We start from the raw sequence: 23191 nt of genomic DNA on the forward strand, positions 1-23191 counted from the left end.
CAGAAATCCACCAGAGTTTAGAATACCAACACAAAGAAAGCAGAAGGTCACAGACATCAGGACAAAATAAAAAAAGACATCTAGCAGAATTTCCGGCAGCACCTGAACAATCCCAGAAGTGGAAGGTCGTGGATTTAAATGCCGAACCAGGCGGTGGCCAGCTCACCTGGGCAATATCTTCCACGTGGTCCATGGGACATATGAGGCTGTAGTTACCGTCACTCCCGTAGAAGGTGAACGTGAGGTTTGGAGAAGCTTTGGGCACTCCGCAGTAAAACACTGCAGGTTTCCCCACGGCCACCGTGACGTCAGCTGGCCGTGTGCGGTAACTGTGAACTGCAGGGTTCAATGCCGAAGTGGTTTGAGCTGAAACAGTGATGACCAAAGTGGAAATAGTTGGATAAATTCAAAAATAAACTAAACAATGTATATTATATAAGCTACAGGTATGTTTCCTAGCAGCTGTAAAATTGGACTAAATCACTTTCCATTGAACAAATCAAATATGTTGATGATCACAAAAGGAAGCTTTGGAATTCTGTTTATTATATTATTATATTATAATTTCTTGTTTAGACTGCTGTGGATCTTTTTTCACACTACATAAGCAGGCAGCAGGAGAGAGAGCTCTCATTGTGGAGTCTGATCTTTCCTGACATTACTCAGATAAATGTTGAGTTGAGCTAAATGTTGAGATTTTTCTATGCAAATACGAGGTACAATACATGTGGCCGGATTGGTTTGTGCCTCGACGCAGAAGTCCAGGGTTCAAATCCGACCTGTAGCGATTTCCCATATGTCTCTCCCCTAACTGTCCTGTCAAAAATTAAAGGCGGGAAAGCCCAAACAATAGTCAATACAACAACTTTTTTTTTGCAAAAACACTTAAATGCTTCATTTCAAATGTTTTGAATCCATCACTTTATTCATTAATATACTATCATTTTTTCAGGAATTATGCATGACATATTTTTAAATTCGAACTTTTGCAAAACTGTCACGTACCCCCTGCAGTACTCCAAAGTATCCCTATGGGTACACGTACCCCCTGCAGTACTTCAAAGTACCCCTATGGGTACACGTACCCCTTACAGTACTGCAAAGTATCCCTATGGGTACACGTACCCCCTGCAGTACACCAAAGTACCGCTGTGGGTACACGTACCCTCTGCAGTACTCCAAAGTATCCCTATGGGTACACGTACCCCCTGCAGTACTCCAAAGTACCCCTATGGGTACACGTACCCCCTGCAGTACTACAAAGTACCCCTATGGGTACACTTACCCCCTGCAGTACTCCAAAGTACCCCTTTGGGGAACACGTACCCCCATTTGAGAAACACTGCTTTAATTTTATGGGAGTAAGAAGTGGAAACTTTAACCCTGGATGTGGTTAGTTACCTGAGGAGGGTGCGGTGATTTGGAGCACAGCCAGCATGAGCAAGCAGATATGAGAAACCCTCTTCTTCTTCCACATCTCTCCTTCACCCCTCTCCTCCATTTCCCCCACTGTCTCTTTTATTCCACTAATCTGCAAAGATTTAAACAATTTCACTTTACCTTTCAACAACAATACAGTAATACACTATTGGTAATCAGTGCAAGACTGCTGGTGTTTTTCCTTTCACATTTAATGTGACGTGACTGAATGTGAATGTTTACATGATGACCAGTGTTACCTGAGGCCACTAAAACAATCAAATGATTATTTACACACATACAGATACAATGAGTCACAGCTTTATGTGAAAAGTCTATAAAAATAGTTTAAACCAAAGTTTTTTATTTAGGATTTCATTAGGAATAAGTTTTGTTTTAATAGATAGGCAAATTAAAAAGGTTAAATTTTATTTATATACAGTTTCATCTCTTTATTTTATATACACTTTCTTTTTTACTGAGCTGCTGTCATCCATCCGTGTTGGTTTTCATATGTTATATCAAATAAGTCTAATCACTTTGTGACCCATGGGCATGAATGTCCCCACATCTGACAAGGTTTCTGCTAATATAAGAAATAAATTAAAGCAAAAAAAGTGTCTCAAAAGGCAAAAGATTAAAGAGAAACACTAACCGCAAAATGACGTGGAAATACCCCAGCAGGTCTGCAGGCAGCTTCCTTATTCGGAAAAAAGTGACACAGCTCGGACATACGGCGTCTCAATGAGTACGTTGATGTCACCACATAATGTTGAGTCTCTCTTCGCCTCTCTCCGTCTTACTCCATCTTCCTGTTCTAAACCAGTTTTTATGTGTGTGTATGTGTGTGTGTGTGTGTGTGGGGGGGGGGGGAAGACAACAAGGCACCTGAAGGAACGTGGACTTTTTCCTGACGGTGCATTTCTGCGACAGAGAAACAAACAGGTTGAGCAGGGCCGGTCTAAGCCAAAAATTACTGGAAGGAATACACACACGCACACACACACACACACACACACAGTCACACACACACACGCACACGCACACACACACGCAAACACACACTCACACACGCACACACACACAACACACACACACACATACACACCACACACACACACACACACACACGCACACACACACACACACACACCACATAAAAGGGAACTGGGATGTGGGTAAACAAGACTGGGACATTGGATCCATTGGTTGTATACCAGTTGGTTGTGTATATATTATAGACACTGTGGAGACGCAACAGGCAAAAGCGATGCAAAGTAGCACCTTCCCTTTCTCCAAATGTTCCGGGGTGTCTATAGCTTAAATAATGGGCCTCTAAAATATGCTGTTTTGCCACTAAATGGTACATCTTCCACTCGCCTCATCTCGCCTCGACTCCACTCAAATCTTTTGGTTTTCCATTACAAAAAAAACTCCCTGTTACCTGCTAACAGAAACTTTTTTAGTACTGCCTCAGTCGAGGGTTTTGATGGGTTCTGTCTTCACACTCGTCCTCCATGGCCTTAATGAGGGGTCCCTCTTCCTCTACCTCCTTCTCCTCCTCAGGGGATTCCCCCTTTCACCATCCCTCTTCTTCTGACTCCTTTCATTTTGGATGAAGGCAGGTGAACTTACCTGCTGCATTTTTATAGTGCTTAAACCTGACTGGTGTGTCTAAAATTGCTGTGTCTAAAAAACGCAATCACGCGTTTACGCACCTGATGGCTGTGTTTCACAGATCAACTCATAGGTGTGGATATTTAAATAACTTTGAATAAAAAATGTGTTCAGGGTTTTGCAAATCACTGTGGGTATTTTTTTGTCTGCAAACAGTGTGATGCTGACATTGTACTTATAGTGGTGCACATCTGGCCCAATGTAGTGCTCCTTGAGTGTAAGGTTTTGATAATTGTGTAATACTTTTGATTTCACTGTGTAACTTTAAACTGTAAACTAGGATGATGGGACACATTGGACATCACTGTCATTGCAGCAGAAATGGCGATACTTTTCACTGCATGCTTGCTTATGTATGCACTTGTTGTTGTTTGAATACCCTGTGCTAATTATGTAATTATATGAATGCTGTTTATTATACATTGAGACAATGGATTTTATAAAGATGAAAGAGGCTAACTGGCGCTTAACACACAGTAGAATAGATTAAAAAAAAGTCAGAGGCTCACTAAAGTCGTTACAAATCCTCCAGCCCTTTTAAATTTCACCTCAATGCTTACGACAGTTGGCCCGAGACAAGATGCAAACTACAAATGGTGGCACTAGACAAAAAGTAAAGGGATTGCATCAGTTATTAGACCAAATAGTGTAGGAATCCTGAAAGCTTTGCCTGTCCAACTAGAGGATGTCTAGTTCCCAAAATATATGAGCGCTTTGACCTTGGTGGCGTTTGAGGAAAAGTCAGTAAATTCTCCTGCAGAGTTATGACTCTCAGTTAAAAATTTCATAGCAATCCATCTAATAGTTTTTGACATATTTCAGTCTGGACACAAGTCATTGCCAATTTATAAATAACTGTGCATTGATTTTCTGTTTGAGTGGCAGTTGCTCTCCCTGTTGATGCAGGAGACTAACCTTTCAAAGATTTTAGTTTTAAAAACAAACATTTGAAGTAGCCACAGAAGTAAACTAATGTAGGAAATAAGCATGAGAAGGAAGCAACAAAACAGATGTAAGATGGAGGAAATTAACTTTCAACCACAAGTTCCCCATTTACAATTTCTTTTTGTGTTTTTCTTCTTCTTCTTCTTCTTGCCCACTGCATATACTATTTTTGTATGAGTCCAAATAATGCATTTTTTTTGTATGTTAACACGCATCTAAATTTTTTTATGACTCATTCTACACTCCCTCTTGGGTATAAAGAAATATATGCACTCGAATGATTTAGGGGACCAGCTGACTCCTCCTATCACATAAACGTGTGGCGTGGCAGCGGCTAACCGAGCATCAAGCATATCATATCAGATGTTTTGATAATACTCGTCCACAACTTTCCTCCTGACCCACGCTGCTTGCTGTCACTCGTGAGAGATCACATCCACAATATCGCATCCATCTCTAAATTTAGTTTTTGTCATGATGGAGAAGATGATCGCAATGCTCATGCTTTTGATCTTCAAATCAGGTAGGGGAGATTATTTTTTAATTTTCATTTCAAGACAAAGTGCAACATTGCCTTAATTTCCATAACTACTATTTGTAGTTACTGGATTTTTTTTAATGTATTTAAGGGGCAGTAGAGAGTACCAAAATCAGTTGTTGCAAGTTCAAATGAGCTTGGTGCATTTACAACACAGCTGTTGACACAGAATTTCCAAATCTCATTTTCAGTATGTGGTTATTTAAAAAAAAAAGATTTTAAGAACCAATGGTCTAAAACAGACCCAGGGGATTAACTTTTCTGATGAGTTCACTCTGTTTAATTCCAATAACCCTTGTGTTGTTGAGTGTGTGTGTGTGTGTGTTTTTCTTTTACATTTCTTCACATTTTGGTCACTTTTATTGACATCTGTCTTTTTTGACATTTTTTTTTTACCTTTGTCACAGACAAGTTCTTTTTCAATTATTTCTTCCTCCAAATGCAATAAAATTAACAAAAAACACCAAATTCAAAGAAAGTTGTAAACTGATTATTTATTTAACTTGTGAGGAAAGTTAAAAAAACAAACATCCAAGTTACTTTTTTGGATATTTTTTTTGAAAGAAACCCACATTTCTGTTATAGAAACCTTTTGAAAAGGGGTCAAATTTGACCCAAAGACAACAGGAGGGTTAAGTCACATCCTAAGGTTTTAGAAATCTTGTTGCTAAGGGGTATGTTTCCATTTCCTCTGATTGTTCCTGTAATATAAAGAGAATAAATAAACCTGTAAACCATTTAAACAAATTACACGGGTGGCAATGGCGCAGTGGCCATGACACATGCCTTGGTGTGGGAGATCGGGGTTCAATTAAACTACGCGATACATCAACCAATGTGTCCCTGAGCAAGACCCTTAATCCATAGTTGCTCCAGAGATGTGTGGCCTCTGACATATGCATAGCAACAGTAAGTTATTTTGGATAAAAGCGTCAGCTAAATGACATGTAATGTAATATCATTATCTCTCTGCAGGAAGTGTGAGTGCTGGTTCGTCAGTGACTTTTGAAAACCCAAATCCATGTGCTTTAAAGGGATCATCGGTGCATCTCAGCTGCTCATACAACTACCCAGATGGGGAAACTGTTAAGAAGACTGCATGGTACAAAGGGAAATTAATAAATGGCACCTGGACACGCGTCAAACTCTCAGACCTTCCTTCATATCAAGATCGTTATAGATATCTTGGCGACCAGCAGCACGACTGTGACCTGGCAATTGATGACCTGCAGGATAATGACACTGGCCATTACTACTTCTGGTTTGATACGCAGATGTATGCACGGCGGAGCAAAGAATCAGTGTATCTGTCTGTCATAGGTAAAATGATTCTACATTGAGTGTCACTGTTCAAATTCAATATTTTCAGTTTGTCCCTAATATCATGCTCTTTGTTTCTTTACCTGATTGGTGTCCAGAGCTGAGTGCTAGAGTGTATCCTGACAGGGTGAGAGCAGGAGGCACTGTGACGCTTAAATGTAGAACATCCTGCCAACTTCCCAACACAGTTTGGTTTAAAGATGGGCGTCCAGTAGCCAAACCTGTGTTCCAGGCTCAAGCAGGGGATTCTGGGAATTATTTATGTGCTGTCAAAGGACAGGAGTCAGTGCAGTCGGACTCTGTGGTTCTGGATGTTCAGTGTAAGTATGTTTATTATGACATTGTTGGTTGAGAAACTGCTATTTCACTCTGTGATGCATAAACATAAAGGAATAGTTTGGGAAAATACTTATTGAGTTAGATGAGAAGATTGATGCCTGACCATTAAATAAGAAGCTACCACAAGCAGCCAGTTAGCTTAGCTTAGTGCAAAGACTGTAAACAGAGGGGAAAAGCTAGCCTGGCTCTGTCCAAAAGTAACAAATCCACGTACCAGCACCTCTACAGCGCAAAAAGTTTCTTTATGCTAAGCTAACCAACTCCTGACGGTATACAGTACCTTTGTATTTACCACACAGATATGAGAGTGGCATCAGTCTTCTCCTCCACCTCCCAGCAATACAGCAAATAAGCGTATTTCCCAAAATGTTGAAATATGTCTTCAAATCTTTAAAGGAATATGCTTTGACAATTTACCTACAAATGGTTAGGATCTTCCATTATTATTTTCTTTAAAACTTGTACACAAAAATACATCCTCTGAGTGAATGTATATAACAGCACAGTGGTTGTGTTTTTAATACAGATCCCCCGTTGAATGTATCTGTTGAGATGAGTTATTCTGGTCCCCTGACGGAGGGCAGCAGTGTGAATCTGAGCTGCAGCAGTGCTGCTAACCCTGCAGCAGACCACTACACCTGGTACAAGGCTTCAGGTTCCAGTTTCAGCTCCCTGCTCCAGGTGGGCTCAGGACAAGTGCTGTCTCTCCCCTCTGTGGAGGCGTCCCACACTGGACTCTACGTCTGCCAGGCCAGGAACCCACTGGGGCAAAACAACTCGACTGAGGTGCTGCTGACAACGGGTGATAAAGACAGTGAGTATGCAGGGAAGACAAGCAGATTACAATGTGTTCAGCGATTGTATTGACATTGATCATCCAATGGGGAATGATAGTTCTAATTAGAGGATTAGCCCAATCTATTGGGCTAAGTTGCAGTCAATCGGACAATTGTGTTTTCCATTGGATCAGAATACTGTCAATTGGCTGCCCGTTTTGCCAATTTTCCCAGCCCTTGTCACATGACCAATTCATGTTTTTATGATGACTATCCAAAATTCTGATACCACAGCACCGGAATTGAACTTTAAAAAGTGGCAGACTGAGCCTACAGAAAGTAGGAAATGAAAATCAATGTGATTGTTTCATTTAGCAGAATTACATTATGTTGCTCTATCATATCCATCAATTCCTGGGATCGCCCATGGTGGAAAAAGAATCACAGACCAAACTGCTTGTTAAAATAAGCAGATTTTTTGGAAAATATAGTAGGCTACTTTAGTGTGGAATTTCCAAAATTGACTACATTTTTACGATGTATTTGCTGAACATTTATAACTATATTTAAAAATATGAGATGCCGTTAGTTTCATTTCTCACATTTTCTTTCACACTCTACAAACAGTTAACCGTGTCATCATCTTTGTTGGTATTGGAGTCAAAGTCTGTATTGGCCTGTTACTTCCACTGGTGATTATCTGGGCATGGTAAGTCAACGCTCTTGATTTTGGACTGTAACATTCCATTTTATGACGGTGATGAACTGTTGAAAGAAGTCAATGTACATACTTGTATTTCATTGTTAAAGGAGGCTGAGACGTCGTTCTACTGGGAATAAAGAGGTAAGACCTTCTCCTGGTTCAGTTTAAATAAATTAATAAGAGATTAACACCAAAATGTCTAATGTTACCCGGTTGTGTTTCAGGAAAACAGCCGTGATTATGAAAACATCGGCATTGCCTAAATGGGTAAAAAGCAAACAAACAGGTTTACAGAGAAGGAAATGTCTGTTGTCTACCTCCACCTGAGCCTGATGACATTTCTTTAAACCAGATACATGATCTCGCTAAAAATGTCTGTGTTTTGTACACTGCCTGGAGCGCAACATAGTTGCTGAGCACCAAGTTTCCTAACATGAAAATACACTTCAACATCTTTCATTCCCTCCTGACTCCTGTCTGTGTAAATGTCAAGGGCTTCTCATGAGAAGACAGAAGGGAATTGTAACTTTACGCAATCCTTGCAAATTTTAGGCAACAATGCTTTCATGAGAAAATAGCTTAATTTAATCTTCAATCTATGAAAGTATTGTTGCCTAACGTGGTTTCACTGCGGTAGACTGTATGCAGAATCATTGTGGTGGAAGCAGGATATGCTGCCATCTTGAGTTCAAAATACTCATGCAAATATTGTTCTTGTGAATGATGTGTTACCTTCAGTCCACCAAATTAGAAATATTATTTACATTATTAACCACAACCCTAGCTTTTAGGTTTTAAGGTTAGGTTTGAGGTTTATCATATTTAGTGTTTGAAAGTGTAACAGAAATAACCGTAACAGCTTAGCATTTGGGGTCAATGTATTTTAAAGTTAATATTTCATCTGTAGACTGATCAACATATTCCATATATACACAGACGGCAGAACTTTGGTTGATATGGTAGTAATCACTATTCAATGATCTTTTTGTGTACCTTCTGGGTGAAAACTACTGACTCCTGTAAAGAAATTTCACACCTACATGAAAAACAACATGCATTTCCAACTGGCTGCTGTAATCCCTGTATACATTGTGCTTTTATTTCAAATACATGTTATTAACGTATTTTCTTATACAATAAATGTGTCAAACTTATTTTAAAGGCAATTTTCTTTTTGAAGAGTTGTTGGAACATGGATAGAAGATATCACACATGTTGCAAATCTCGGTTTAACTCTTCCCCACACTGAGTACATCAGATTTAGAGCAAATCTCATGATGATGACATACATTGTAGCTTCAACCAGCTTTAGAATATATGATGTAATCAGTGGCATTATATGTGTGTGTGTGTGATGATGACCCTTTGGTGTCATTTGAGTGTTTTTGCTGTCTACATTGTGGACGTGTGTCCTAACTTGTGCCTCCTGTTTGCAGGTAGCCCGGCTCACCTGGGTATGGTGTGCTGAGGCTTCTTAAGCTGCAGTATGTGTCTTTGTTATGACCATTTTAGTTAGGTTGTGAAAAGTGGGGTACACAACACCATGTTAAATATTTAAACATTAAATCAAACTAAACCAAAGTAGACCAAATTAACTATGTTGGTGTGAGACTATGTTCACACCTGGCCAGGTGTTTTCATAAACGGACATTTCAACCTTTCTTTTTTTCAAAAGTAACATCTTGCACAGTTGTCAGTTTTCAGAAAAGTGTTTGTTTACACGTACCCGTGTGTGTATAAATATATGTACATGGCGTCAAGAGCATGCCAAACCTTTAGGTGGCAGTGTAACGAGCTCAAGCCCACGTTAGCCAATCAGAATCCCGAAAATAGCAACAACAACAACAACGAATCGCTTCCTCTCTCTTCTCTTCCCCACTTCCTCGGCTGCCTAAAGCTCTGTTTGTCTCAGTTTACATGCAAATGAACATTTAAAAAATCTCCACTCTTGGTGGAGTTTTTAGAATCTTTTTCAGAGGCAAATTCTACGTTTGCGTGTATACAATGGCACAAACGAAGGGAAATGTCTCAGTTTTTCATAATAGCCATGTGCCATGTACTTGTAAACAGGGCATGAGGGTGTGTTGGTGTTCTAAAGAATGAACTCAGCAAAAGGCCAACCGTAGACAACATAACCAAACATAACCTAACCAAGCCTTGGTGTGCCTGAGGAGACAGCGGGGGGGGGGCGAGACAGAGGATACTGCAGCTTAAGAAGCCTCAGCACACCGGACCCAGGTGAGCTGTAAACAGGAAGCACAAAATAGGACACATCTCCACACCGTAGACAGCAAACCACTCAAATGACACCAAACGGGCATCACAGTGGGCCACGGCTTACCTCTATTCTCATTAAAGCATCAAATAAATGTTAAAAATGTACTGTAAAAGCAACCCAACAAACTGATGTGCAAATGTAGTATGTAAAACTGTCTCTTTAAATATTTTAGAAATGAAGTAATGTACTTCCTTGTTTACTTAAGTAGCATTAAAAAAAAATAGATGTGTGCAGTACTCGTATGTCAGCTTGCTTTAATACCATAAATCAGAATAAAAGCAAAATTCGGAAGACTAATGAGATGAAAAGTTGATATCCAAGACCATTTTGTAAATGGAAGTCTGGGCGTCAGAGTCACTGTCCTCCTGGTTTTCATGGCCAGGCTCTGGTCAGTATCTGTTAGAGCCTTATCACACTGGAGAGTTTACTCAAAACCAAGCAGATGTGACCCAGTCCATACGGCTTACAGCTTTTAATTGGATCATTATGACTTTGTTTCCTGTCTTCATCTTCATGCTCCTCATCATCACTAACAGGCTTTCAGTAACTGTTTCTGGACATTGTTTAGAGGACAGTACCGGGTGCACTCTGTGGCGTGTTGTTAAAATCCAAACGCAACAACTCCGGATGTCATCTGTGGTCGTCATATGTGAAGAACCATGGAGGATGTATTCAAATTCATATCTGTTCCTGCAACATTTCAACTGGCCAGAGCACAAAGTAGAAAGATTTTGGAAATGAGAATGGGCGACTGAGGATTTTCAGTCAATTTTCTCAGTTATAACAAATAATTTTTTTCTAGAAGATTTTTGGGTTAAATCCTGACAGCAGCATTTAGCTGAAACCTAAGCACAATCACGCCTAAACAAATGAAATCCGATGATCAGATGAACAGAATAGATATTCAGACAGTTTGGGATTCAGTTCTGTCAGTTTTCAAGTGAGGCCCAAGTGAGCTAAGTTCCTCCTTGTTAAGCTTAATGGATTGAAATCCAGGAACTAAAGGTTTCAGCATTGTGTGTGTGTGTGTGTGTGTGTGTGTGGGTGTGAATATTATTTGAAAATATCTGCTTCAATGGCTTTAGTCGGCAACATGAAGGTAAATGCACAAGAGTGTCCGAGGGTATTAAGAAACATATTTACCTATCTTAAGTTACTTATAAAATACAAATAATACAATACAATGAATAAAGTCTCTCCTGTGTGGTTGTAGGGTGTTTTTTGTTTCATGAGTCCTTAAGGTGCTGGAGCGGTTGTCTCGGTCAGGACATACGACTGGTGTCTTGATGACTTCCGTCTCCTGAAAAGGACAGACAAATATTTAAAAAGAAATTGTAATTTACATTATTAAGTGAAGTTAATCTTGATTATGTTTTCTTAGAATATAATTAATAATGCATTACCACTGTATGTAACTCAAACTCAGACACTGCAGACCTCTGGGTAATGTTTAGACTATGGGCATCGGATCAAGAAAGGATTATGTGAACACACACTGGTATGGATGATGCATCAGGTGGTTTCATACAGTTTCGCTTCTTTTCAGACTGTGTGTTACACATTGGATCCTTTTAACCACACACTTTCTTTAAATATGAGCTCTTTTGTTATAAGTCATGCAAGCAGGAAGAGATTTTTTTGAAATTACATTATTTTACTTATACTATCCACCAACCCAACAGGACAGTACCGTATCTCCTCCTAAGATCCCTGAAGAAGATGGTGATGGGACTAATAACAGGAAACAAATAAATACAATAATACTGATCAGCTTCATGAGAAGCAAAGAACTCACCTTGTTAAGAGAATGGCCACTATGGCCACAATAGCCAGTAGGACCCCGATGGTGACTCCGATAAGCATCAATCTGGGTCCTGAAGAGTCAGACGGGGTCGTCGCTGTAGGGGACAGAAACGGGATTAGAGCCAGAACAAACTGTCTCAGGCAGTATTCGCTAATGTCCATGTGAATGGCTAGAGCCTGGACCAAGAAGGTAGAAATACTGGGGTTAAAGATCCAAACACCTGCCAGATTATTGTTTTTTTGGGATATTTCTCACTGTTGAATTAAGTTAACTCTACAATTATTATATTTTTCTCTACTGTGTATGATAGTCTAAAAGCTATTTATTTGTTTGTACCCAATCTGAGTTGAAAAGCTTTCGGACAAATAAAACTGTCCAACTTGTCTTTAATAATTCATCCATGTTCTCCTGTTTTCTATCATGTTTCACTGTTTAGCTCATCCTACAGATTATCAGTACTTCATGGGATTTGTTCACAAAGGATGACACGGCATGACAACAGAGAGTGAAAAAAAGAAAACAATTGTTCAACAATAGTTCACACAGAGGTTTCTCAATGATTTCATAATAATATCTTTGTAGTGGAATGACACCGCACCATGTACACACAAACTGAGTTGCGTTTCGACAGGCTTCTTCTTCTTTTTTAAAGTTCAGCAAAGACAAGTTACCAGTGTATCCCTACATGTTTGGATGTGAGTGTTTTTCATCATAAATATAGGTTGTTAATTGGAAACGTACAAGTGGCCTTTGACATAAGAATGATGTCAAACTGAGTGAATGCGTTACTTCATTTGCAGTCAGTGGTCAGTTTCAGTTCTACTTCTCATTTATAGCACAAAGTGTTAAACACAGAGTTGCATTAAGGAAGTGGCACATACTTAAAGCAATGGGGCTAAAACATCAACACTTGTTTTCCAATTATAGAAGTTACACTTTGCTTAAAGGTATCAACATAACAGTGACGTGACACTGTCATGAATGTGTCATAAACATTATAAACAAGTCATAAACGTTAATAACATAAGTCAAGTCAATAACATAACGCTCCTTTTAGTAAGTGTCATTCGGTTTTGTCATGATGAGTAATGGTTAGGGTTAGGGTTAGGGTTCATGTGTCATGACAGTGTCATGTCACTCTTATGTAGATACCTTCAAGTAAAGTGTTACCGAAGCAATAAAGTTAGCAAAGTACAAATTTGTAGTAGTTTTGTTTGTTTCTTAAACAATGGCTAACATAAACCTACAACTCAACACAGTTATTGTAACTGGGCAGTTACTCCCAGGCAGACAGACGGACAGGCATGGAGCACTGGACAGACAGGCGGTAAGACAGTGTGCCAGTGAGACACAAAGGACAAAACCAGTGACAAAAAGGAAGGACAAATAAAATGACTGTGGTTTGTCTACTGTGGTTGGTCAGTGGAAACTGAGACTGTCAGTTAAGATTCTGAGATAAATGTCTATCATGGGTGAAAATCAAGGCACCATTTAATAAAAGCAGCTCCCTGATTTGCATTTAAAACAACACACTGGGCTAACACCACATTGGAAAATAACATACTGATGTATGTGTTGGGATTATGATGTTGCCATAATGAATCTTGCTTTACATTTTTTTTTTTTAAATGCCTTGCAACTCTGCAAATGAGGATCTATGTATTTTTGTTTGTGATAATCATGTTGATTATGATTAGCTGTAGTATTAAAATGGAAGATTCCCACCTGTCACCAGGAGCTGTGTACCACTCTGCTCTGGCATCTTCTGTGTAGGGTGGCTGGTGATGAGGTAAAACACGTATGTTCTGCTGTCCGACTGCTTCAGGTCAGAAATCTTCAGAGAACAGTTCTTTGTCCCTGGTTGTCCCAGGTACTCCACCCTGTTCTTGTAGGACGGATCTGGGAAGATACCGTCACTGTGGAAGACATATCTGAGACAGACAGACAGACTTAGATATGTATTTTGTTCTAACCCCTGTGCTATATGCATAAATAAATGGCATGGTTTCTCTGCATTTTCAACAATACCTTGGTGTGATACAGCGACTGTCTTCGAGACACCACATTTCAGACAGAACTTTGTACTTTTGTCCTTCTCCTCCACCCTGATGAAGAAAGATAAAGGAGTTGCTAAAAATGGACAACAGGGAGTTTTAAAACTAGGGCTAAAGTAGGCTTACTGTAAAATAGCAGATGCCATGTTTGTGTTAACTCTAGATGTTTTAACCACTCCCAAAACTTTAAGAGTAAGCTTAGTCAGTCGTCCTTAATCACCCCTCTGATTCATTTCTATTCCTTCTGATTACAGAGTTGAGCTCTTGCAGAGGAATTCTACTGGTCAAAGACACACTGCAGCATGTATTGGAACTGCTAACAATGCCTTCTTTATTGAATTACCTGAGAAGAGAGCCGTCCCTCTTCCTTGGTTTCATTAGAACTTTGGGGGTAGTCATAGGAACAAGGGAGAACCACAGAGGAACCAATCACAGCATTAATAGGACTGGAGGGGAGATGAACTGACCAATCACCTGCAAGAATACCTGAGAGGCAGAGAATCCACCAAGTTACACTGTGTTACTTTTATTTTACAGATTAAAAGTAAAAGGAATTCAAAGTTGTGCTGTGCGCTGTATAAATACATTTGTATTTTCTAGACAACATGGCCTATTTTGACTTTTTTTATTGATACTATCAGGCGGTATGTGTCTGCTCAGAAGGAATGCACTTGGTCTCAAATAACTAGCTGCATTTTTGCTATTTGGGAGTAATGTAAAAAAAATACAGCTAAAAAAAGTAAGTCAGGGAGAAATATTAAAATATTTTAAATTGAACAAAATTGCCAAGATTGTCAATGTGTTGTGACCACACACATAAGCTTTAGGATTTTCATGCCACATTTATGTCACTGTAAGAAAGAACTGTCAAGCACAACAGTTAATTTGCTACAATCTATTTTGAAACTCCACACAGATGCTGCCTAGGCCAGCTGATCTTCACCCTGATTAATGTGGGTGCCACCAGGAATGCCACACAGGGTCTTACCTTTCAGAGAGAGTGTGAGCAGCAGCCAGCAGCTCTGTGCCACTCGTCCACCCATCTTCTTCTCTTCCTACAGTTCTGCAGCTGTTTTATTCCTCAGTCACCTGCTCCCCTCTTTTGGCTTCTCCTTGTTTCTCCTTCTCGTCCCACTGTGTGTCTCTGGGATCCTTGTCAGTCAATCTACCCTCCTCGACTCTTTAGTTAAGTCAGTGTCATGCCTGCTTCTCTTCCTCCAGAGCAAAGACATTTAGGTCAGATTGTCCAACTTCCCTTTTATTTTCTCAGCCAACAAGGAACTGGGGTGATGACAGGGCTTTCGTGTTAGCAAGGGGAATTTACTGTAGGATACTTAACATAGATGTGTGTGCAGGTGGTTGGGGGACACTGTAGGCTACAGTACAGGATGTGTCTACTGGATCAATTGTACCAAGGGAGATGTGAGGCATCACACTTGCTGAGAGTAATGTCTATGCCAAAACAATAGCTGGCATCCTCAACAGTTTCCATCCTATCATGTCCTTATAAGTTGTGTAGTGTTAATTTGTAGGACAGTGTGCTCACCTGCAGCAGGTCTGCAGGGACAGATAGAGCTCGCGTGCCCTGTTTTTGTCCACTCAGAAACCTAAGTTGACGTCACTCGTGCCCCTCTTGTCTGCGCAGCTGACCGCTCACAGGAGGACCACACAAACCGACGAAGTTGGGATAAACTTTCACTAACTTTGTCTCAATTAGCCCAGTCTTCCAAATGTTTCTCTCTTTTCTATTAGAAGCAGGCGTCGGTGGTTTTGGTTGATAGAAACGGTCGCTGAAAACTACCTTTTCCCCCCTTCTTTCTTTCTTTGGGGTCAGTAACCTGTGAAGAGAGCAAAACAGATTGACTGCAAACTGGGATTTATCTGAGTTGGCGTTTAAACAGTAGGCTTTTTTCGTCGTTCTTCGAAGTTGACGTGATTTTTGCTTTTTCTATTCGTCAAAGAGGACTTAAAAGAGATAATATTTGTGATTAACGAAGGCCAGTGCTCCACCTGCTGCAAGAAAACACAGGTGAGTCACTTCGTGGGATTTCTTTCAGCTCTAGTTTTATGCTAACTCCGAAGAGAAACTTAGCAAATTGGCTACTTTTGGTATCATTAAATGCTCATAGAGCTACAACTATGTGAAATTAAACGTTTTTCTTGAAAGTAAAGTAGCCATGAAGTACACTTTTCTCGTGCTGAACCTTTTTTAATGTCGTCTGGTGAACCTGTTTAACGTTAACCATCTCTGTCCCAGTCTAAAATCTCAGTCCAAATCTGCCTAACGGGGTTTAGGCTACAGTAGCCTACTGACATTTACATTGTAAAAATGTCATAGCAACATTTAAATTGTATAGGCGTTTTACATTGTACTGTACAGTGATACAATAGGAGATAGAACTTTTCTAGAATTTTCTATAAATACATATACTGTAACTCATAACAACGCCTCTGTCTTCCTTTGCTTCCTGTGGTCTCTCTCTCAAATGATATGACTTCTTCGTGTCCTCCTGTTTGCCAGGCAGTGAACACTCTAACGGGTTTGGTGATGGTTGATAAAGACAGCAAAAAACAGTCTTCTATGTAATGGAGTAAGAAGCCTGTTCACATAGACCTAAATATTAAGCACATATACTAAGCAGCTCAGTATACAAGTCATTTGTTGTATGGATTTCTTACATTTGCATTTTCATTGTCAGTTTTAAATCTTATAAATAATTAGATACATAATAAGAACTTGTTAGTAGACCTGGCTATCTGGAGTGTGTGTGTGTGTGTGTGTGTGTGTGTGTGTGTGAGTGAGACAACTGCTCTGAAACAAACCTGTGATGTAACCTGCCTGTACTTTAGAGCATTGCGTTGTATTTAACAAAATCTTATATAACTCGACCTGACCATCTCTTTGATACAAGTTTATTGGATAAATGTAGGTATTAACTACATTGTGGTGTTTGTCATTTAGGACCCTCAATATTATATTACCAGGCAAACGTGACTTGGCCCACCTGCCCTAAGGAGTCAAGGAGAGAAGGAAGGAGACAAATCTATTGCTGCCCTCTGCTTCTTACTGTACATAGATGTATACTGAGAAAGTTGTGACGGAGGGGAAGATGGGTGAGTGCACATATCAGATACACTGTTTTTCTTGCTCTCATTCTCCACCCCTCTCCGCTCCTTCACACACACGTACATGCACACATACACACACTCACACACACACACACACACACACACACACACACACACACAGCTGGAAGTGCTGTGCTGGTCATGCTGCAGCGCATGCTGCCTGTTTTCTGAATTTGGGACCAAACATCTGACCACTTGACAGTTAACCATTAACTGTTTGTTCAAAGCTGACTGGCTGTCTCTCTGATATACAACATGTTCTGATGTTATTTTTTAAGTTTGTCCTCAAGCTTGGAAAACATACATTTAGATTGAATAGATTTTTTTTATCCAAAAGATTCAGAAATGCGATAGTGGGGCCAGAAATAACCACTGTCATTTACTCTAAATTGCACTTAGTTACAGCACATTGTATACACAGCAATGAAAACACTCTCTCCTTTCAGTTCTAAACAAAAACTCAATGTCCACGTCACTGTCAAAGCTCTCCTACCTTATCCCAGCAAACACACTTCCATCACCATCAGGAAAACCAACATTTAAAAGGAAGGCAGAGAAACTACATCTGTCCTGTTACATGGCATTAGCTGTAATGCAGTGTTTAGTGTTGAAGAGTTGATGGCAAAATGGAGCTTTATGGCTCTTTTTGAGTTTACTGATTATTACTGTATATGATGCTTTTATGGAGGTAAAGATTACTCGCTACATTTTACTATTGCTAGAAAGTGCTCCTGTCAGCGTGAACTGTGACACTCAAATAGACGTTTACTACTTTGTAAAGACAATAAATCCACCCTGTGATTGTTTTTCCCCTATAACCCAGACAAAGTATGACAACAGTATGACAATAGTACACCTACCTTATATCACAGGGGCAAATTGTGTGCCGGTACAATGAAACCAGTAGTCTCACATTGAGTGAAGTCTTGAGTTGAAAACTGACATATTGTAACTGTCCTTGTTGTTCTGTAACTTACTTTCTGTGTCTGAAGATGGTCTTTGGTTTTATAGCTGCTGTGGCCTGACTGAAGGGAATCCACCCAGATGCAGGCTGTGTCTTTGGAGTGTGTAATTACAAGAGAAATACAGTCTAGCCAAGGAGTGGCCCACATGGTGTGGCTTATTTTGGGTGTGCCGGTGCTTAGATTAGGTGGGACATCTATTTCATCTATTTTCAGAAACAAGCAGTGTTTACCTTAAATATACACAGAAACACAATTATGTATATTCATATGCAAGCAATCCCGTTACAAAGGGCAGAGGATTTTACTAATAATATTTACAGCACAGTATGATTGTGTTTATTTTTACTTTTCTGCCATGACAACCGGTACAAATATGAGTCAGAGCTTCATCTATGTGTGTATGTGTGTGTGTGAGTGTGTGAACAAGGTTTTTCTCTGATTCTGTGGCGTTATCCTTGTTTCATAACACTTAGCCTGCCTAAGTTTACTTCTGTCTACTCGGGAAGGGGATATTCTTCAGTCTTCAAAACCCTTCAAACTCCTTTTTTTTATTTAAATTGGAGTGGAGGTATGTTGAATTCTGCTCATCCCTATCTTTGATGAACCAGGTACACAACATTTTGATCTTCAAGGTTTAGCATACAATCTGGAATCCGTGTCTTTAAGTCAAAATGTCAGTGCCCCTAAGTGGATAAAGGATAAGCCGATACTGACTATGCAGTGAGGTGTGGAGTGGATCAAAATACCTGATAAACATCAACCTAATATGTATGTATATAAAATAGAACATAGAGAAGAAAAGACGGGTGGGAGGGAGACAAAAACACTCTCACAAAGTCAGACAGACACAAGACAAGGAACCAAACATGGCTACAGCCTGGACCTCACAGCCTCAATACCGTCCACCCAAGTGTCCAGAGTTTTTCCCGGCACTCCATTAATGCGGGCCGTGGAAAGTTCCATATACACCACATCCAGGTACGCACTGGTCCATGCATGGATTGATAGGTCATGGGCTGCTTTCCAACGGGTTGCAGTCATCTTCTTTGCAGCTGTAAGTCCAGTACATACAGCACGTTTCTGAGTTACAGACAGTTGAAAGGTTGATAGATCATTCAAAGTAAAAACATTGACAGCAACAGTCACAGTAACATTAAACAGGGCAGAGATTTTGGATGCAACACTGTTCCAGAACCAACTAACTGGAGAGCCCTCCCAGACCATGTGAAGAAATGTACCTTGTGCTTTAATAGGGCAGCCGGACATCACTAAGAACTGATACCATACCACAGTTTTTAAGCTGCACAGTAAATAACTTCCGGATAGGATGGATGGGCAAAGGCTTATGGAAACAACATAATATAATAGACCTTAATAAAGATGCAGTACGTAAGACTTATAAGCTAACTTTCTGCCATATTTACTGAAACTGACCCTATGTTGGAGTAGAAATTAAGTAGGTAATTAAAAAAAAAATCTGGCTCCTCTCCAGCCTGTAGTGCAATCTTCAAAAGTCCCCAGTTCCCTGTTAACTTTTACCAATCAGGGCCAGGGGGGTGTCTGACTGCGTGTCAATCACTGCTCAGGCACACACATTCATTCTCCCTCGTGGGGGGAGGGGCTTTAGCAGAAAAAGGCGGAGGGACTGAGAAGTTGTATAACTAACACTGTTATAAAGAAGAGTTCCAGGGGGTTCTTCACAGAGAAACAGACTTCCACCTTGTAGCCATGACTTCTAAGAAACCATTTTCCGTTTATACGTATTTTGTTTTGAAAGACATACAGTTTTACACTTTGAGAAGTGAAGATTTCTTTTTTTTTTTTTAAGGAAAACACCTTATTTTGTGTAATTTGTCATTCACATAAAACTTGGCTGGTGTGGACGTTATAAAGGAACGTTTGTCGTTATACAGAATTTGTTGTCCATGCAATAAAATATTTTGCTCAGAATTTTGGTTTAGCGAGGGCGTGTGCAGCCACATACCTCATCTGGTCCACAGCTGCTTCTTTTCACCCAACAGTGTGGGGCTACAGTGGGACAGCGTTAAGGGAAGTTAAGGGTATCCCTCCAAACATCCGAGTGAATAAGTAATGACACAACAAACCTTTTCCATCCTGCTGCTTCTGGCTGCTCATGTGACTCATGGATGAGGATAGAAATAACTCCTCAAAATATGTGCAGTGTGTTTATGTGGATGATGGGTCACAAAGAGTAAGCAATGATTCATTCTTACCACTTTACTGCAGCGACAACAAACCATGGCAACAAACTATCCCGTCACGCTGTGGGGCAGCTCTAAATGTTCACTGCATTGTTAAATATTCCTCATGTATAACAACAGTGATGTGTATCCGTTACAAATGCATGTTTTTGATGAGCAAGTAATTTTGTTGTTTACAAGCTTGAACAAAGTATGAAATATATATATATATATATATATATATATGTACTATGAGACAATGTCTTAAAGAAACCTTTGTTAGTAGATCATATTTTTTGATCTGATTTTAGATTGAAGCTTTTTTTTAGGCTGTAATAGGCTGTAATTAAACAGGAATGTGTGACTCATCAGAGAAACCTGTTGGAAACTACATGCAAGCATCATAGATAATTAGTAATTAGTATTTTATGTAGTTATTGTAATTGTAGAGTTATTTTTGCTAAACTATTTTCAAAACAATACAGCACCCACTGTGGGTCAGTCATTATAACTAAAAATATATACAAACTTGACCATATTTTACAACTCTGTCTCGCTACGGACAACTCTGTTTAAATCTTCGAGCATAACAAAAGTTCTGCAGTATTCATATCAATCAGACTTTATTTATACAGTATAGCACTTTTTATACATAACAATGTAGCACAAACTGTTTCATACAATACCCCCCCCCCAAACGCACACACTCTCAGGTAAGATAAGAAGATATGCACCTCACTTACAACTTTCTACCAACTTTTACTATTACAGTGTACTTGCCATCACATAAAAGCACAGTGATTTCAGAAGAACCCTGGCTCATAACACACACTCACACACACACACACACACACACACAGGACAAGGGGGTCTCAGGTAGAAGTTGACACAAAAGAGTGCTTGTTCTGTCCTGTAATTTGATTGGGAAGAGCTCTGTGTTGGGGGGAAGAGATCAGGAAAGAGAGAAGAAGAAAGGAGCTTGAGATCAAGGGGGGCTGGCAGCACCAGTGTTGGTGTGTGTACATGCTGGAGTTGAGATGAGTGGAGGAAATGTTTGGGTATTTCCTGGAAAACAGATTCTAGAGAAATGAACAGGAGTCTGGACTGTCCCTCTGATAATATGTCCAGGGGCACTCTTTTTTGTTTCTCACTTTTACATGTTTGTGCCTGAATTCTCCTTTTCTCTCTCTTTCTGACCTTTGGGTCCCCATTGTTAATCCCAATGTTACAACCTAAGGTACATTAACACCATTATCAGGTACAGGTACGGAAGGGGAGGAGCAGACAGGAGGCACAAAGAGGGGAAGAATGAAAAGGATGGGTACAGATGGAGGCAAGTAAAAGTAGGGAATTATTTGGGGAGATGCAGTCAAGGTGTAGGTAGAGTTGCTCAGGAATAGGTTGTTGTGTTGAGGGAGGGAGCAGAGGCCTGTACTACGAAGCAAGATTTGATGTTCCTTCAGGTTCAACCCAGGGCTTTCTGTATAACGACAGTGGATCACTTGTTACCAGGTTCAATCGCCGTGGTAACTTACGCTGAATGCCTAACCTGGTCGGGAGCAGGTTATGTTGGAGATCATTACGTATAGTTATCAGCTTGTTGAGCCGTGTGTTGCCAATGTGCACATTGGTTTCAATTATGTTTTTATAGTTTTATTTGCTCTCGCAATTGTTTCCCACAGCCAGGGTTGAAACTGCAATAAAAGGCTAAAGCAGCGACAGTTTTTGGAAAGGTCAAGTGTTATTATGGTCAGATCTTGTGCCTGACTGATTGGGAAGTGATAATGATAAGCGTTATGATTTACACATTTATAGCGTCGGCTTTCTTTCCAGCTTTTTTTTCTGTTTTAGAAAGCAGCAACTGTTTAAAGTTTTGCTTGCAAAACCATGTCTGTGTTCTTCTTATTTATGTAGAATTATAGTTTACTCTTTGTATGTAAAATATGCAGCTCTGGTAGATGTTTGTGATCGGTCACGCTGGGCAAACACTGCCGCTTTTATGTGAACACACGCGTCTCTAGATTGGGAAACCCTGGGTTGACTGAATTAATTGCTAACCATCGTTGTGATACGGGTTATGTAGGACCGCGGTTGTTAGGGTTAGTGAAGCCAGGTAGCTGAAAGAAATCCAGGTCGTGATGATCTTGATTCGTAGTACAGGCCTCATATGTAAGGAGATAGCTTAGAACGAGGTCAAGGTCACTGGATTTGTAGGTCTACGCAGCTATCATGTTTCTTGATAACAACATAGAAATTCGGCAAATGCAGGACCAAACTGTGTAAGTGGTTCTGTTCAACACTGGTTCTTTGTCATTCCTAGAGTTGTTTACTTCCACAAATCAGGACACAAGACTATATGCCAAGGAAACTGACTTTGAGTTGGTAACAGAACCAGAATCATTTTAGTTCTGAATCCAGATGCCTAGCATCCCAGTGGACACCTTAATGTCTAAAGAAGAAATTAGAAATGCCTTCTTACTAACGGAATTGTCCAGCATCATAAAACACTTCTTATGAACATTTGATAGGCCTAATGTCACAATTCCATCAAAACATTTAAATGGAATTGTTTTTCATGGAAATTAAGAAAGATTAAGATGTGAGAGAGTAGGGTAAAAGGTTGGAGGGAGACAGTGGCAGGAAGGAAACTAGACATGTAGAATGTTTTCCTCGATTTGATAGGAAACGCTACACTTCTTACAGTATCTCCAGTTGTTTCCTGCTAAGTAGTACTATTACAGTCCTGACTGTCCCATGCAATGTAATGAAAACAGAAACTCCACAAAACAGAAAGTCCAAGTACTTACATAAAAGCTCATTTTTCCTGCTTTTATCTAACAACTGATTACAGACACAGGCTCTAAATTGCCAACATTAGTGTACTTGACTTAGGTTTACATTTGCCCTGCAGTTATAACTAGAAACAGACAAAATTATTTCCAAATGTAATAGAAATTACATGATCAGTCCCAGGGTCAATTTTTTACTCCTGCAAGTCTTTACACACAGGTGTAATCAATGACATAATATATATATATATATA

General features: G+C 39.8%; 4 protein-coding genes across 8 annotated transcripts in view; 2 read left to right on the forward strand and 2 right to left on the reverse strand.

Annotated features, from left to right (window-relative positions):
* Positions 1-2295, reverse strand: part of LOC116690955 (uncharacterized) — a 3516-nt gene extending 1221 nt beyond the window's left edge. Inside the window, exons 1-3 of the mRNA XM_032518200.1 lie at positions 2075-2295; positions 1402-1531; positions 167-366 (exon numbers count right to left, since the gene is read on the reverse strand). Of these exons, the coding sequence (XP_032374091.1) occupies positions 167-366; positions 1402-1531; positions 2075-2152 (408 nt within the window). The 5' untranslated portion in view covers positions 2153-2295. The remainder of the gene's footprint in view (positions 1-166; positions 367-1401; positions 1532-2074) is intronic.
* A 1967-nt stretch (positions 2296-4262) lies between these two features.
* On the forward strand, positions 4263-21539 carry cd22 (cd22 molecule). 2 transcript variants are annotated; one of them, XR_004332395.1, is made up of 8 exons: positions 4263-4564; positions 5555-5899; positions 5998-6219; positions 6765-7052; positions 7642-7723; positions 7825-7858; positions 7942-8326; positions 21529-21539. XR_004332395.1 is itself a non-coding variant. In XM_032518195.1 (7 exons), the coding sequence occupies exons 1-7, from the start codon at positions 4516-4518 to the stop codon at positions 7978-7980; spliced, it is 1059 nt and encodes a 352-aa protein (XP_032374086.1). In that variant the 5' UTR covers positions 4263-4515; the 3' UTR covers positions 7981-8878. The 2 variants fall into 2 exon arrangements, 1 of the variants encoding a protein (XP_032374086.1); XM_032518195.1 differs by lacking the exon at positions 21529-21539 and having other exon boundaries at positions 7942-8878.
* On the reverse strand, positions 11210-15270 carry LOC116690957 (uncharacterized). The gene is made up of 6 exons (XM_032518203.1): positions 14842-15270; positions 14197-14339; positions 13828-13904; positions 13525-13730; positions 11791-11893; positions 11210-11295 (listed from the first exon to the last, which is right to left on the reverse strand). The coding sequence occupies exons 1-6, from the start codon at positions 14894-14896 to the stop codon at positions 11232-11234; spliced, it is 648 nt and encodes a 215-aa protein (XP_032374094.1). The 5' UTR covers positions 14897-15270; the 3' UTR covers positions 11210-11231.
* hpn (hepsin) overlaps positions 15566-23191 on the forward strand; it is an 18152-nt gene continuing 10526 nt past the window's right edge. Inside the window, exons 1-3 of one of the 4 annotated variants that reach the window (XM_032518192.1) lie at positions 15566-15682; positions 15815-15882; positions 16816-16967. In XM_032518192.1, the coding sequence (XP_032374083.1) occupies positions 16931-16967 (37 nt within the window). In that variant the 5' untranslated portion in view covers positions 15566-15682; positions 15815-15882; positions 16816-16930. Of the gene's footprint in view, positions 15883-16815; positions 16968-21437; positions 21492-23191 lie in introns of those variants that run through there. The other 3 variants (XM_032518193.1, XM_032518191.1, XM_032518194.1) reach the window with 3 other exon arrangements.

The sequence above is a fragment of the Etheostoma spectabile genome, chromosome 6 (genome assembly GCF_008692095.1).
Source record: "Etheostoma spectabile isolate EspeVRDwgs_2016 chromosome 6, UIUC_Espe_1.0, whole genome shotgun sequence".
Classification (NCBI taxonomy): Eukaryota; Metazoa; Chordata; class Actinopteri; order Perciformes; family Percidae; genus Etheostoma; species Etheostoma spectabile.